The sequence below is a fragment of the Schistocerca cancellata genome, chromosome 2 (assembly GCF_023864275.1).
Source record: "Schistocerca cancellata isolate TAMUIC-IGC-003103 chromosome 2, iqSchCanc2.1, whole genome shotgun sequence".
NCBI classification, from domain to species: Eukaryota; Metazoa; Arthropoda; class Insecta; order Orthoptera; family Acrididae; genus Schistocerca; species Schistocerca cancellata.
In genome coordinates, this window is record NC_064627.1 from 325,505,871 (window position 1) to 325,521,075 (window position 15,205).

Sequence of the window (15,205 nt, forward strand, 5' to 3'; positions counted from 1 at the left end):
TGTCTATTCTTTTGAAAAAGAAAATCACTTCTCTCCTCTTTTATTTCTGTCTTGGAATCGTACTTCTGCACTTTCATTCATTTATACCACTCCTTTTTCTTCCGTGTTGCATATTTCTACGTCTTTTCAAACTAGTTCTTCGTGGAACTTAATTTTTATTTATAATTCTTGTTCCCAATATTATTAATATCCGTTTTAGGTGTTTTAATGTTAACCAACCGTCTGCATAGATGCATTCTGTATTCGGTATATATTATAACTTCTTATTTTTACGTTTTCAGAGATGTGTCTATTTATTGTAAACATTCTTTGTTATTCCGTATGCTCTTCCATTTTATGGATCCTATAATTTGTAGCTGATGTTTCTCATTCTTTTCTTGAACTGTCCCTCCAAGATACCTTTTGCTCTTTTCTATATGCATAATATTTTTTTCTTAATATTTCCGTGCGCTGTCCACGTCCATGAAGAATTTAGTTGTGTCTCTACAGATTCTTAAACCAGCTGTACGAGTACTTGCTGTAACTTTGAAGACACTAATAATCTGTTTGTTTCTACGTTTTATATAAAATCAGACGAAAACTTACTGGGATTTCTCCTATCACTCTAGAGCACAATGTAGACGAATAGCTAAGAGTAGGCTTCATACTTCATTGCACCGTATGAACTGATCTGTGGAGTGATCTTGATCAACAACAGAGGGACTAAAAAAAGGAAGTTCATTTGAAAATATTTTGAGAGAATATCACAGAGCTGAAACCAGCCTCCGTAGCCAAGGTATCTAACGCACGCCTGTGCGGTGGCGCTCTGTTTGAAGATAAGCTGGTTCGAATCCTGGTGGTGGAAGAAAATTTCACTGCCAGTATCAGGCCGGCAACACGAGAACAGGTAGTTCTAGATTTGGGCGACCAAACGTCCCGGAAAACCAGGATTGTCCCGGTTTTCATCCCTGTGTTCCGGCGTCCCGTGTTTCGGGACGCTCAAAAGTCCCGGAATTCAGTTTTTAAATACATTTCCTGAAACTTTCTCAAATTTTTGGGATTTCGCTATATTAAAGGAAATACGACACAAGAAATTAATATATTTTAGCTTATTTGTCTAAAACCTCCATTGTCCCATACTAGTAATCACAGTATCAGTATTGATACACTCAGGCAATAATTTACTTTGAGCGGTACTTTGGCCAACAAGTAGTAAGTTGTATTATTGTAACAGAGCTATGAAATCGTCCGATTGTCGCGCCACTTACTCACACACTCATTGTCAGAACAGTGTAGTAGTTGATGTTTTGTCCGACAGTGGGCGCCTCAGGAGGAGCGACGACTCCGACCGGCGTCTGAACCAGTCTGTGTCGCAGGCAATGAGAACGGACGTGGCCTTCCTGGTCACAACCTGAACAGGTGTGCGGCTGGCCATCGTACATGACGATCGCAGCCGGCAATAACCAAGTAGGAAGGCACATGTTTCCGTAGTTTATCTGACGGACACCATTGAGGATACGGTACGTTTCGAACGTCTTCCACATTCGTGACTGACGACGTTGCCGTAAGGTTTAAAAGCGGTAACCACAGCTTCCGACGGTACTTCAAACTGGAGTTCGAAAACCCGCAACGTTCGGAGGGCAAAACCAGCGTGGTCAACCACTACAGTAGCTATATGGCTACGAAGTCTTTCGCGACTTATTTCTTGAATAAAAATCTCTCGGTGTACATGCCCCTTCAATTCAGCATAAAACTCCAAGCTTTCGACCACCACCTCCATGGTCGTCGTCAGGGCTAAAACCGACTGTCGTAAACTAGCGATGCTCCCACTTTCATATGCAAAGGACGGCTTCTGATAAAGAAAAATCGCAGAGGAAAACTTCCCGCACTTTACCTCCTGATTCAAGGGATGGCGCTGCAAGCAACGCGGGAAAGAAACTACATTTATGGAAGTAGAGGGCACCACTTCACTACGCGCCATATCGTTGTTGCTATGACGTATTCGAGCCAATCAGAAGCCGTCCTCTGCATATAAAAGTGGGAGACTTGCTAGTTTACGACAGTTCCCCCCCTCCTCCTCCCCTGAGACCCCGCACCCCATACTTGCCTCTTTCCTTCCCACATCCCTCCCTACCTGGCCCTCTTCAGCGCGCCTCCCGCTCATCTCCCCCATCTCTTCCCCTCCCTCCCTTCTTCCGGTCTCCCTCATCTCCTTGCGCCTGGCAGATCCTCTGCTTTGATCATCGTCAGTGTGCCACATCAGTGTTGTGTTTAGTGCTGTTTCTCCTGTGCGTCAAGAGGTGTGATTTTAATTGTGTACTGCCTTGAGGTTCACCGTCAGTGTTTGTTATGTGCTACGCCATCCGTCGATACCTTTTGTGCTCCAGTCATACTGTGCCTTGTGTTCTTTTAATTATCGCAGTTTGGGGCTTTTTGTGTGTGCTACTTTTCAACAGTTTTCACAGTTTTTTATCTCCATTTTACGGTCACCCCGTTTTTCGTCTATTGCCTTCCATGATGTTCCTCCTTTTTTATATCTATGTTCACCATATTCTCTTCTTTGTTATTTTTAAATGTCTTCTATTGTTTGTTCTATGTCTTTCGGCTGAAGAGCAGCGCATATGCTGCTGCCAGCCCGCCCCGATGGGGAATTGAAATACAATAAAGAAAAAAAAAATAGTTTACGACAGTCGGTTTTAGCCCTGACGACGACCATGGAGGTAGTGGTCGAAAGCTTGGAGTTTTATCCTGAATTGAAGCGGCATGTACACCGAGAGATTTTTATTCACAGTAACTATATGTCCGTCAGAGTATGGAAACTTGAGATCGCTACTGTAGCGCCGCACAACGTCGGCGCACAGCTCGTCATTCGCGAGCTTTATGTACGCAGTAGTATTAAGGATTGAAAAATGTATTCCGAGAATGTGTTGTGACGGGAGACGCATTTCATCCCGTATAGAACTTACAGCTTCATACGCCTTCGGTCGTTCGTGATCTAATGAAAAATTTAATTTAATTGTGGCGTAGCGGTAAGAAAACGCCGTGATGGTCAATGCAGTAGGACCCTGAAACAAGCCGCTACGCGGAAGTAAACAAACGCGCTCTCGTTCGCAAGCAGCACAACAGGCGAGACGCAAACAAGGCGTGTGCGCCTCGCCATAGCCAAAGGCCGACGCCCCTGCTGGTTCAGTCTGCTCTATATTGCACTTCTCATCTTCGGACCGCCCACTGTTTTTCACAGTTCAGCACACCTTCCTCTTGTTTTCATGCTTAGTCAGTGTTCAGTTTTTGACAGACGATCCACTGGGCCATCTTTCCACTAAAAAAATGGTTCAAATGGCTCTAAGCACTATGGGACTTAACATCTGAGGTCATCAGTCCCATAGACTTAGAACTACTTAAACCTAAATAAACTAAGGACGTCACACACATCCATGCCCGAGGCAGGATTCGAACCTGCGACCATAGCAGCCGCGTGGTTCCGGACTGAAGCACCTAGAACCGCTCGGCCACAGCGGCCGGCTTCCCGCTAAATCTGAGGGAGGTGCGATGGGGAGTTTCCCTTGTCAGTTACACAATTCTCAAACATTTCTGAAACTTTGTCACACTTTCGCATGGATAACACTATACGCAGACAGATGAGGTACACGTGTTTTGTCACGGTGGGTAACGAGGTGACGACACCGGAAAGGCATGTGGCCATCCTCTACCACCAACTTCGCTAAATCCAGAATTACATACTGACGCCGCCAAGACTTAGGATACGACCAGGAAAAGAAGAAGACTAACACAATTTTTTTCTGGCATAGAGAAGCCTGTCAAAGATGAAAATGCGGAGAAAGAAGCAACCCTATGTCACTCACAGCCAAGCGAAGGAGTGTGCCAGAATAACGAGACAACAGTTCCACATGTTCCGCTTTATGCGATCCAGTATAATGCACAATAAAATACGCTCACTGTAAGAAAAAAGCGTGTCTACTGGAGGCATTTCTAGAGAAATGATTACTTTAGTATGAACGAGTTAAAAGCTAAAATACATCTTAAGGAAAATTTAATTACCTTTCTTTCTTTTCTTTATCGCCATCTGGGCACTATTATTGATTTCAGTTCAGTCTCATTTTTGTTTCCTCTTCCTCCAATAGTTTCACATCATTTTACTGTCTATTATTTTGAAAAAGAAAATCACTTCACACCTCTTTTATTTCTGTCTTGAAATCGTACTTCTGCACTTCTGCACTTTCATTCATTTATACCACTCTTTCTTCCGTGTTGCATATTTCTACGTCTTTTCAAACTAGTTCTTCCTGGGACTAAATTTGTATTTATAATTCTTGTTCCCAATATTACTAATATCCGTTTTAGGTGTTTTAATGTTAACCAACCGTCTGCATAGATGCATTCTGTGTTCGGTATATATTATAACTTCTTATTTTTACGTTTTCAGAGATGTGTGTATTTATTGTAAACATTCTTAGTTATTCCGTATGCTCTTCCCATTTTATGGATCCTATGATCTGTAGCTGATGTTTCTCATTCTTTTCTTGAACTGTCCATCCAAGATACCTTTTGCTCTTTTCTATATGCATAATATTTTTTTCTTAATATTTCCGTGCGCTGTCCACGTCCATGAAGAATTTAGTTGTGTCTCTACAGATTCTTAAACCAGCTATACGAGTACTTGCTGTCACTTTGAAAACACTAATAATCTGTTTGTTTCTACGTTGTACATGAAATCAGACGAAAACTTACTGGGATTTCTCCTATCACTCTAGAGCACAATGTAGACGAATAGCTAAGAGTAGGCCGCATCTCGTGGTCGTGCGGTAGCGTTCTCGCTTCCCACGCCCGGTTTCCCGGGTTCGATTCCCGGCGGGGTCAGGGATTTTCTCTGCCTCGTGATGGCTGGGTGTTGTGTGCTGTCCTTAGGTTAGTTAGGTTTAAGTAGTTCTAAGTTCTAGGGGACTGATGCCCATAGGTGTTAAGTCCCATAGTGCTCAGAGCCATTTGAACCATTTTGAGCTAAGAGTAGGCTTCATACTTCATTGTACCGTATGAACTGATCTGTAGAGTGATCTTGATCAACAACAGAGGCACTAAAAAAAGGAAGTTAATTTGAAAATATTTTGAGAGAATATCACAGAGCTGAAACCAGCCTCCGTAGCCAAGGTAGCTAACGCACGCCTGTGCGGTGGCGCTCTGTTTGAAGATAAGCTGGTTCGAATCCTGGTGGTGGAAGAAAATTTCACTGCCAGTATCAGGCCGGCAACACGAGAGCAGATAGTTCTAGATTAGGGTGACCAAACGTCCCCGAAAACTAGGATTGTCCCGGTTTTCATCCCTGTGTTCCGGTGTCCCGAAAATGTGTTTCGGGACGCTCAAAAGTCCCGGAATTCAGTTTTTAAATACATTCCGTGAAACTTTCTCAAATTTTTGGGATTTCGCTATATTAAAGGAAATACGACACAAGAAATTAATATATTTTAGCTTATTTGTCTAAAACCTCCATCGTCCCATACTAGTAATCACAGTATCAGTATTGATACACTCAGGCAATAATTTACTTTGAGCGGTACTTCGGCCAACAAGTAGTAAGTTGTATTATTGTAACAGAGCTATGAAATTGTCCGATTGTCGCGCCACTTACTCACACACTCATTGTCAGAACAGTGTAGTAGTTGATGTTTTGTCAGACAAACTGCAATAATTTTTTCTCATATTAGTGGTATTATTGCTGAAGCACTGTGAAACGCAATGCCGAAACGTGCCTGCAAGTTCAGTGACTGTTATTCCAAGGAATGGAATTTCATTAAGAAATGTCGTTTTGAGTATGAAGCAGAGTGTTCCGTATGCAACTGTTTTATTAGTGTAAGTCATGGTGGACGTTCCGACATAGTTGATCACATCAGGTCAAAGAAACACATTAACAGATCCAGTGCACCTTGCTGCAGCAAAACTCTACAAAATTATTTTGTGAAACATCAGTCAAGTGAAGAGACGAAAGTTCGAGCAGCTGAGCTTACACTAGCCTACCACACGGTAAAACATCACCAAACTTATAGATATAGTGATTGTACTAATAAGCTTAACAGCATTATGTTTGATGATTCTTACATTGCAAAAAAGTTTGTTCAGCAAGAACTAAAGTGTCGGCCTTAGTGAAAGAAGTTATTGCTCCCCAGAGTGTAAAGGAAAGCCTTGAATACATCAAAAAGTCTTCTTTCTACGGGATATCCAATGATGCCAACAATCATAAGGCCACTAAAATATTTCCGTTTGTTGTTCAGTTTTTCTATATTAATCAGGGAATTCAGACAAAAATTTTGAAGGCGAGTTCACTACCTAATGAAACATCTGACGAAATTTCCAGATTTTGTATGAATACTATCGAAATGTTTGATCTTGAGAAAAATAAATGTGTGGCATTTTGTGGAGACAACACCAACACAAACTTTGGTGGTTTAAAAAGACAAGGCAAATGCAACGTATTTACCAAATTAAAGGCAACATTGCATGAAAACATTGAAGGCATAGGGTGCCCTGCACATGTTTTACACAATAGCGTGCAGACACCTGCTGACAGTTTAAGCTGTGATGTTGAAAGTATCGTCATGAAGGTATACTCACACTTTTACATACACTCCTGGAAATGGAAAAAAGAACACATTGACACCGGTGTGTCAGACCCACCATACTTGCTCTGGACACTGCGAGAGGGCTGTACAAGCAATGATCACACGCACGGCACAGCGGACACACCAGGAACCGCGGTGTTGGCCGTCGAATGGCGCTAGCTGCGCAGCATTTGTGCACCGCCGCCGTCAGTGTCAGCCAGTTTGCCGTGGCATACGGAGCTCCATCGCAGTCTTTAACACTGGTAGCATGCCGCGACAGCGTGGACGTGAACCGTATGTGCAGTTGACGGACTTTGAGCGAGGGCGTATAGTGGGCATGCGGGAGGCCAGGTGGACGTACCGCCGAATTGCTCAACACGTGGGGCATGAGGTCTCCACAGTACATCGATGTTGTCGCCAGTGGTCGGCGGAAGGTGCACGTGCCCGTCGACCTGGGACCGGACCGCAGCGACGCACGGATGCACGCCAAGACCGTAGGATCCTACGCAGTGCCGTAGCGGACCGCACCGCCACTTCCCAGCAAATTAGGGACACTGTTGCTCCTGGGGTATCGGCGAGGACCATTCGCAACCGTCTCCATGAAGCTGTGCTACGGTCCCGCACACCGTTAGGCCGTCTTCCGCTCACGCCCCAACATCGTGCAGCCCGCCTCCAGTGGTGTCGCGACAGGCGTGAATGGAGGGACGAATGGAGACGTGTCGTCTTCAGCGATGAGAGTCGCTTCTGCCTTGGTGCCAATGATGGTCGTATGCGTGTTTGGCGCCGTGCAGGTGAGCGCCACAATCAGGACTGCATACGACCGAGGCACACAGGGCCAACACCCGGCATCATGGTGTGGGGAGCGATCTCCTACACTGGCCGTACACCACTGGTGATCGTCGAGGGGACACTGAATAGTGCACGGTGCATCCAAACCGTCATCGAACCCATCGTTCTACCATTCCTAGACCGGCAAGGGAACTTGCTGTTCCAACAGGACAATACACGTCCGCATGTATCCCGTGCCACCCAACGTGCTCTAGAAGGTGTAAGTCAACTACCCTGGCCAGCAAGATCTCCGGATCTGTCCCCCATTGAGCATGTTTGGGACTGGATGAAGCGTCGTCTCACGCGGTCTGCACGTCCAGCACGAACGCTGGTCCAACTGAGGCGCCAGGTGGAAATGGCATGGCACAGGACTACATCCAGCATCTCTACGATCGTCTCCATGGGAGAATAGCAGCCTGCATTGCTGCGAAAGGTGGATATACACTGTACTAGTGCCGACATTGTGCATGCTCTGTTGCCTGTGTCTATGTGCCTGTGGTTCTGTCAGTGTGATCATGTGATGTATCTGACCCCAGGAATGTGTCAATAAAGTTTCCCCTTCCTGGGACAATGAATTCACGGTGTTCTTATTTCAATTTCCAGGAGTGTGTATACTGTTAGAACAGGGAGTCATTAGGAGTTCTGTGATTATGTGGGAACTGAATATATGAATGTAATGTGTCACTCGAAAACTCGCTGGTTTCACTGTTTCCAGCAGTTGAAAGAGTAACCCGCCTGTTTGAACCGTTAAAAGATTTTTTCCTAAATGAAGACAAAGCCCCGAAAATATCGATTCAGTTTTTCAGTAACTCTTTAAGTGAAGCCTACTTATGGTTCATTCACAGTCAGCTTAGCACTTTGCAGCATGGGATAAAGGAAAGTGAGGGAAGCACGAAAAGTGTAATAGAGGTAAATGATGTTTTGAAAAATACTCTGGAAACTGTTACTAAGAGGAGAGAACAGGAGTTCATTTCTTTTAATGTTAAATCTGTTCTTAAAAGAGCAGAAGTATCAGAAGCAGCGGAAAGGAGTTTTAGAGAAGAAGTTAACAAGTTTTATGACACTTGTGTAGAATATCTCAGCAAGTGGAGCGCCTCATATTTACCCTCATCGCCGGTGTTTGATTGGATGTTACTGAAGAGAGCGCCAAAATGGGAAAGTGTTGAAGAGACAGTTTCTTATGAAGAGTAAATAGATTGAAATCGATGATTCCATTGTCTTTGATCAGTTCCGCATACTGACAAATTTCGTTGAAGAAAGTCTTCACAAGTGGAATGATGAAAAAAAAACACCAATGGAATGTCATGAGAAGTGGGTGAGTTTTTTTTAAAGCTGTGACTGTCTTCAGCATTACTCTGAGTTGGTAATAATTGCAAGGTATTTATTTGCAATCCCAGCCCATAATGCCAATGTGGAAAGAATATTTTCGTTCATGAATATCCAGTGGACTGATGAAAGAAACAGAATGGAGGTGGACTCTCTTGAAGCAATCCGTAGATCCTGTACAACAAAAAATGGACTGTGCCGAGTTTTATCACTGTGTCTCACAGAACAAAGACATGATCAAGGCTGGAGGCAGTGAAAAATGCCCTTTTCTCCAAGGACAGTCAATTCCATCTACAAGCGCTCAGTAATATTAAAGCTCATCTTAATATTAATTGATTAAAAGTTGAATGGCTGTAAAATTTTGTAAGATCGTAATACATTTCTTTATTACTGTCATTAATTATACAGATAATCTAGATTATATCAATCTTTTGTATCTTCTTATTAGTTATAATTATTGAGTTAACAAAATGTAACAACAAAACATTAATATTTAAAATTAAGAAACCTGGGTACATGTGGAATGATGTGTCCATTGGCACCCGGGTGAATGTATCCCGGTTTTCACCGAAAATAATTGGGTCACCCTATTCTAGATCCATGTCTTTGCACACGTCTCCTGCGTAAAACTCCAAACTTCTGCGCAGTGTCTCAAGGAGTGAGGACATGCGACACTGTTGATGGTGATCCGCCAATCGGATGGGGACGTTAACCTCGGCGGCTTCCTTAATCGAGAGAAATAGGCTATGTGCCGGGACCGGGTTTCACCTTATTCCTTCTCTCATCGTCATCCTACAACAAAAACATAACACTACACAATACGCTCGTCCCTTACACTCATCTGCACTTCCTAAGTACATACGACACAACTCTCACATACCCCTAAGCAGGGGCCAATGCTCGCGGAGGAAGAACACAGCCGCGCGGAGTGGCCGGGCGGTTTGAGGCGCAATGTTACGGATCGTTCGGCCCCTTCCGCCGGAAATTCGAGTCCTCCCTCGGGCATGGGTTTGTGTGTTGTTCTTGGCATCAGTTAGTTTAAGTAGTGTGTAAGTCTAGGGACCGATAACCTCAGCAGTTTGGCCTCTTAGGAATTCACACACATTTGAACATTTGAAGAACACATTTTCCAACAGGCGGTTAAGCTCATTCCGTGGATACCCCAGCCAACAATGCCATACGACATTTACATTTTTACAGAGATGATTTTCTCAGAACCAATAGTAGGTTGTGCTAAGTCGTAAGTGAAAAGTGTTACTATTTAATTATTGCCACTGTTAATCGCTTTTTTAATTTCGTAATGTAGACGTATAACAGGAACCGATGTGACATGTGATTAAGAAGACTTGGAGCACATGTTACGAGTCATGGAAACGTAATATACAATTTTTTTTTGTCTATATCGCAAATTTATACAATGCGAAGATCGGTTTCGATTGTATAACAATCATTTCAGATCTACAATAGATAGAAAAACTCTTGTTCTTAGAGAGTTCTACCTATTTACAATAAATACGATATAAATAGGAGATAAAGTGACTGAGAACATAACATAAAGTTATCCATACCGTGTGTAGCTCATAACATTTTGTACAATCAATTACTGAATCATTAACACATAATATGTTAACCGTCGTACTCTTTTTCTCTTTTTTGTAGGCAGAGAATGTACTCGGACGTATCCCTGGTCTGCGACGCTCACGTCTACAACAAAGGAGACTTGTTCACCAACTACAGCACCGTCGAGTTTCTCAAGGAGGTACGTCCAGCTTATGACAGCAGAAGTGACTCTATCTGTCATCCCACGATATTTGCTCGTTGTACAAAAATTAGTCATCCACATAAAATAAGGTTCGGAGAAGTTGTAAACGATTGTATAGAACTGTTACCAGGCAGCCATGTAGCCCTTCAACATGTCAAGCCGTCGCAGTGAAGTGATTAGGCCTAGTATTTGCCAGCCTATTTTATGGCATCGGTGGATCGGCGCAGTAAGATGATCGAAATGGACACGTCACAGAATAGCAGAAACGAGTTACCGTGTTTGGACATACCCAAGACCACGTCATGAAAATAGATGCCCAATTTTTAGTTCTACCAATGCGAAATGTCCAACGTGACCACGAACAGTGGTGTACGACTTGAAGCCTTGTAACATGGCAGAAGTTTACTTGACGGCTCACATGTCTGCTCGGAAGCAGGCGCCGTTGACTGTTATGCTTCCTGGCCTACCTTTCAGATACATACAGCACTGCTTCAGGACGTTATACTTTACAAATTATTGCACATTCTTATTTGTCAAAGTAGGTGGTTCGCATGTCATACATTTGGGACAATTCTCCACTTGTCTAGCAGTGAGCAACGAATTCTGTCAAACATCCATGGATCGTCTCATAAATCCTGTCAGACTTGTAGAATTCGCTGCTCCAGTTCTTCAAACGTATCAATGGGAGTGCTGTACACTTTAGAGATGTCCACAGACAGTAAAATCCAGAGGACACAACTAAGGTGTTTTGGAGGCAAACGGACAAATTCTCCTCAACCTATCCATCTTGGACAACACTGTCCTTCAAATATTTCGTTACCTCGTCATCATAATCACACAATATAACCATTATTCAACCTGGATATACGCATTTAAATTTCCATATTGCTATCAAAATCTTTCTTCGCCCAAAGAATATATGCAATTTTATTCTACCTGCCTGTTCACACATATTACTACTTCCATTTCTTTCTCATTTCTAGGTACACCTGCTATATTCTTAATTACTGTTTTCCTGTACCCAATTTTTCATCATTCTCTTATTAGTCAAGACATTTACCTTATTTATGGCCTCTAACGGTAAATGCTTATCCTAAGAGAACTCTCGTAAAACTATAGGCGCCACAATATACACATATTCACAAAAATATTTCATAGAACAGCAATACATCCGAATTCATTGTTATATCCAAATGAATATGATAAATATTTCATCAGAAAGGCAATATAGCGAAGTATCTTATACTACATACATGCAGCAAAAATCATTATTGTAATCCAGTAAACAAAATGAAGTACACATTCTTAAACTAAGACAAACCACACACAAGGAGTTTCATCATAAAAACAATGTAGCAACGAAAGCAAAGTGTATCACCACAAAAATGCAAGATACCAGCGTCATCACAAAATCCCAATAATAAGCCAGTGTCAACAGGTATGTTGGTGCACCAATAATCATGTATTGCAATAGTTCACTTATGACAATAGCCATGTTAGGCAATAGTCATATTACGCAAGAAAATTATATACATTTCACAAAATTACACTAATCCATGGCAAGAAAATTAGTTAATAAGCGCTAAAAATGTGATAAAGGGGAAAGAGCATCATGGGTTGGTAACATATTGGTCATTAAAATACTCATAATACCATAAAAATACATCTGTATTTCAATCAGTAGTCTTCTCATTCGTGTTTTCCGTCCCTCCCTATTGTCATCATATAGTAGTAAATAAAACTTCTCGTTCAACAGTGCGTGTCTCATATCTCTGGAATATGTACATAATTACCAAATTCGTTTTAACATATATGAATTTTATCATATTTGTCATGTGACCCAATGAAACAGGTGCGTAATTAGTTACAAAAGAAAAAAAGTACATATTTCCACAAGATAATGCTCTCGTATCACCTATACAGCAAAGTAAAAACAAAATTATCACAAAACAATATAAAGAACATAATATGTGCCATACCAAGAAAGATTCAAGATAGTTTTCAAGACCAAAATACAAAAATACAAAAACACTATTCCATAAATGGGTTGATATATATTACATGATGCAGTCCTTTACTTTTATAGTACATATTGTTTATTGTTTCCAATTCTACTGCATTGTCATTTGACGAATTCTGTAATGCTCATTGTATACCAAGAACAACGTATGACTTAGACGCTTATTTTTGTGTGGTAAAGGATGGGATTTCACAAGTACTTCATGACCAATGTATAGCTTTTTGGTATTTTCCTTAGCATATTGTGAATTATGCCTATGCTCTGCAGCTTTCTTGATGTTAGGTTAGTTATTGCTGACTCTGTTACCTCTTTCTGATGTAGCCTGCGTGAGTCAGGAAATGGTAGGAGCTCTCTAATCAAGGATGTAGCCAGGATTTTGTCAAAGGGGCAATCCAATGTTAAAAGGACCTTAAAAGGTCTCATGTTTTTCATTTTATGCTGAAAACACATATATTTATTTATTAATTTTGTGTACACAATTTGCTTTTGGGAGGCCTTCATTCAAACAGTATTTGGTCTACAAAATTAAGCAAGAAAAAAGTATAACACATATTCTTAAAGTATATATAGGGCTACATCAAGTAAATGTATCGATAAACCGGCGGAAAAATTATCGACTTAGCTGCCTATAAAAATATCGGCTGTGCATTGTGAATATACTGCCAGTTTTAGAGCTGTATATTTAAGTATTGATTTACTATTAGATAGCCGGCCGGAGTGGCCGAGCGGTTCTAGGCGCTTCAGTCGGGAGCCGCGCGACCTCTACGGTCGCAGGTTCGAATCCTGCCTCGGACATGGATGTGTGTGATGTCCTTAGGTTAGTTAGGTTTAAGTAGTTCTAAGTTCTAGGGGACATATGACCTCAGAAGTTAAGTCCCATAGTGCTCAGAGCCATTTGAACCATTTGAACTATTAGATATTCTGTAAATCAACAAGGTAGCAGCTTGCCAATCCACCTTAGAGCAAGAACTGAAAGGAAAACGATGCACGTTCACGCTTGCCGATAACCACTTTGCTAACAATGCACACTGCATGTAAGTGGCACAATAAAACGTGTCTGATGGGTCCATCGTTCGGTCTCGTCACATACCGGATTAGTCAGGAAAACTTCATGTCGACTTCACTGTTTGTTCATTTCTTTAAAAGCCAGCGACCTAGCAGTTGTAGTATCAGAACTACGTGGTGAAGTAAACACTGCAGTTTGTGTCTGGTAGCGCCGAGCGCCGATTACGTCAGCATTTCCCCTCACACGTCTCCGCCCACCGCAACGACGAATTTAGATTTTTGTCCATCATTTTCAACAACTGCTTTTGAAGAAATGTCGATGTGAAGAAGTAGCCGACTGGTTGCGTTAAAATGATTTTGTAACACAACTGGTGTGCTGCCTCTTCACTTCGGAATAACTTCCTTCCCCCCCTCCCCCCAGTGCAACCGGAGTTCTTCTGTGCCGCCTATACTTGCTTCACACAGTCAGTGAGAAAGATTGGACGTGACGATCGCTTAAAAGGTAGTAAGAGTCCCTTCTGCAATGAAAGTAAAATTATGTCCTACTACAATTTCAAAAGGACAGCTTCATTTATTTTCCTAAAATTGTGAAAAATATGTAATGTAAAATAAAAATATCGGCACTCTATATTGCCATTTCGATATCGATATATCGGTAGAAATATTAGCGCCGTTATACAGGGTGATTATATTTAAACTTTCTGACCACTGGTCAGAATGACGTCAAATTGCAACGGAATAATATCGGAGAAGGGAGAAAACGTATGGCAGAAGAAAAATAAATAGTTACAAAACGTAACAACAGATGGCTTTGTAAGCATCGTAATTGAATTGTAGTCGATCACAAATGACCAATGAATCATACAACAATGCGTAAGTTGTACCTTTGACGTTAAACAAACTGTACTACTCAGTGTATATGGGTGTACAGGTGTGATAGTGTTAGTTACGTAAGCCTATCCACCACGGCAAGGTCATATCACATCGGATGGGAAAAATCGGTTTTTAATTGTCCTGTGGCCAAAATCCGCATAAAAAGCATCAATCAAAATGAAATCGGATTATTAATTTCCGTGTGATTGACGCAAAACATGTTCGATATGCTGTCCACCGTCTTCTGCAACAAGTTGAAATGTTCCACAACTGATCGAAGTGTTTCCTGGGACATGTTCAGAATGTTTTGTGCAATGCGTGCATTCAGTGCTGCTAAGTTTACAATCGGAACACTGAACGCAACACCTTTCAGACAGCCCCACAGCCAGAAGTTACACGGATTAAGATCAGGTGGTCGGGACCGCCAGGCTGTAGGCAAATGGCGGGTGATAATTCTAGGATTTCCGAAATGGCGCTTCAGCAGCTGCGTAACTGGATTTGCAATGTGCGGAGATGCGCCATCTTGCATAAAAATGATCCCATCCACACATCCACGCTGTTGGAGAGCTGGAATGACATGGTTACGCAAAAGACTTGTAGCGCTTACCAGTGACGGTACAGGTAACAGGACTGGAATCACGTGACTCTTCGAAAAAATATGACCCTAAGATAAATGATGCCATAAACCCGCACCACGCAGTGACCTTTTCAGGATGAAGTGATACTGGTTGATTTGCATGTGGATTTTCTGTTGCCGTCGGCATGTGTGGCCAGCGGTTCTAGGCGCTACAGTGTGGAACC

The 15,205-nt window shown here is 42.1% G+C and overlaps 1 protein-coding gene across 1 annotated transcript in view; it reads left to right on the forward strand.

Moving 5' to 3' along the window:
* Positions 1 to 15,205, forward strand: part of LOC126145344 (pickpocket protein 28-like) — a 105,585-nt gene that overhangs the window by 36,092 nt on the left and 54,288 nt on the right. Inside the window, exon 4 of the mRNA XM_049915551.1 lies at positions 10,404 to 10,503. Within this exon, the coding sequence (XP_049771508.1) occupies positions 10,404 to 10,503 (100 nt within the window). The remainder of the gene's footprint in view (positions 1 to 10,403; positions 10,504 to 15,205) is intronic.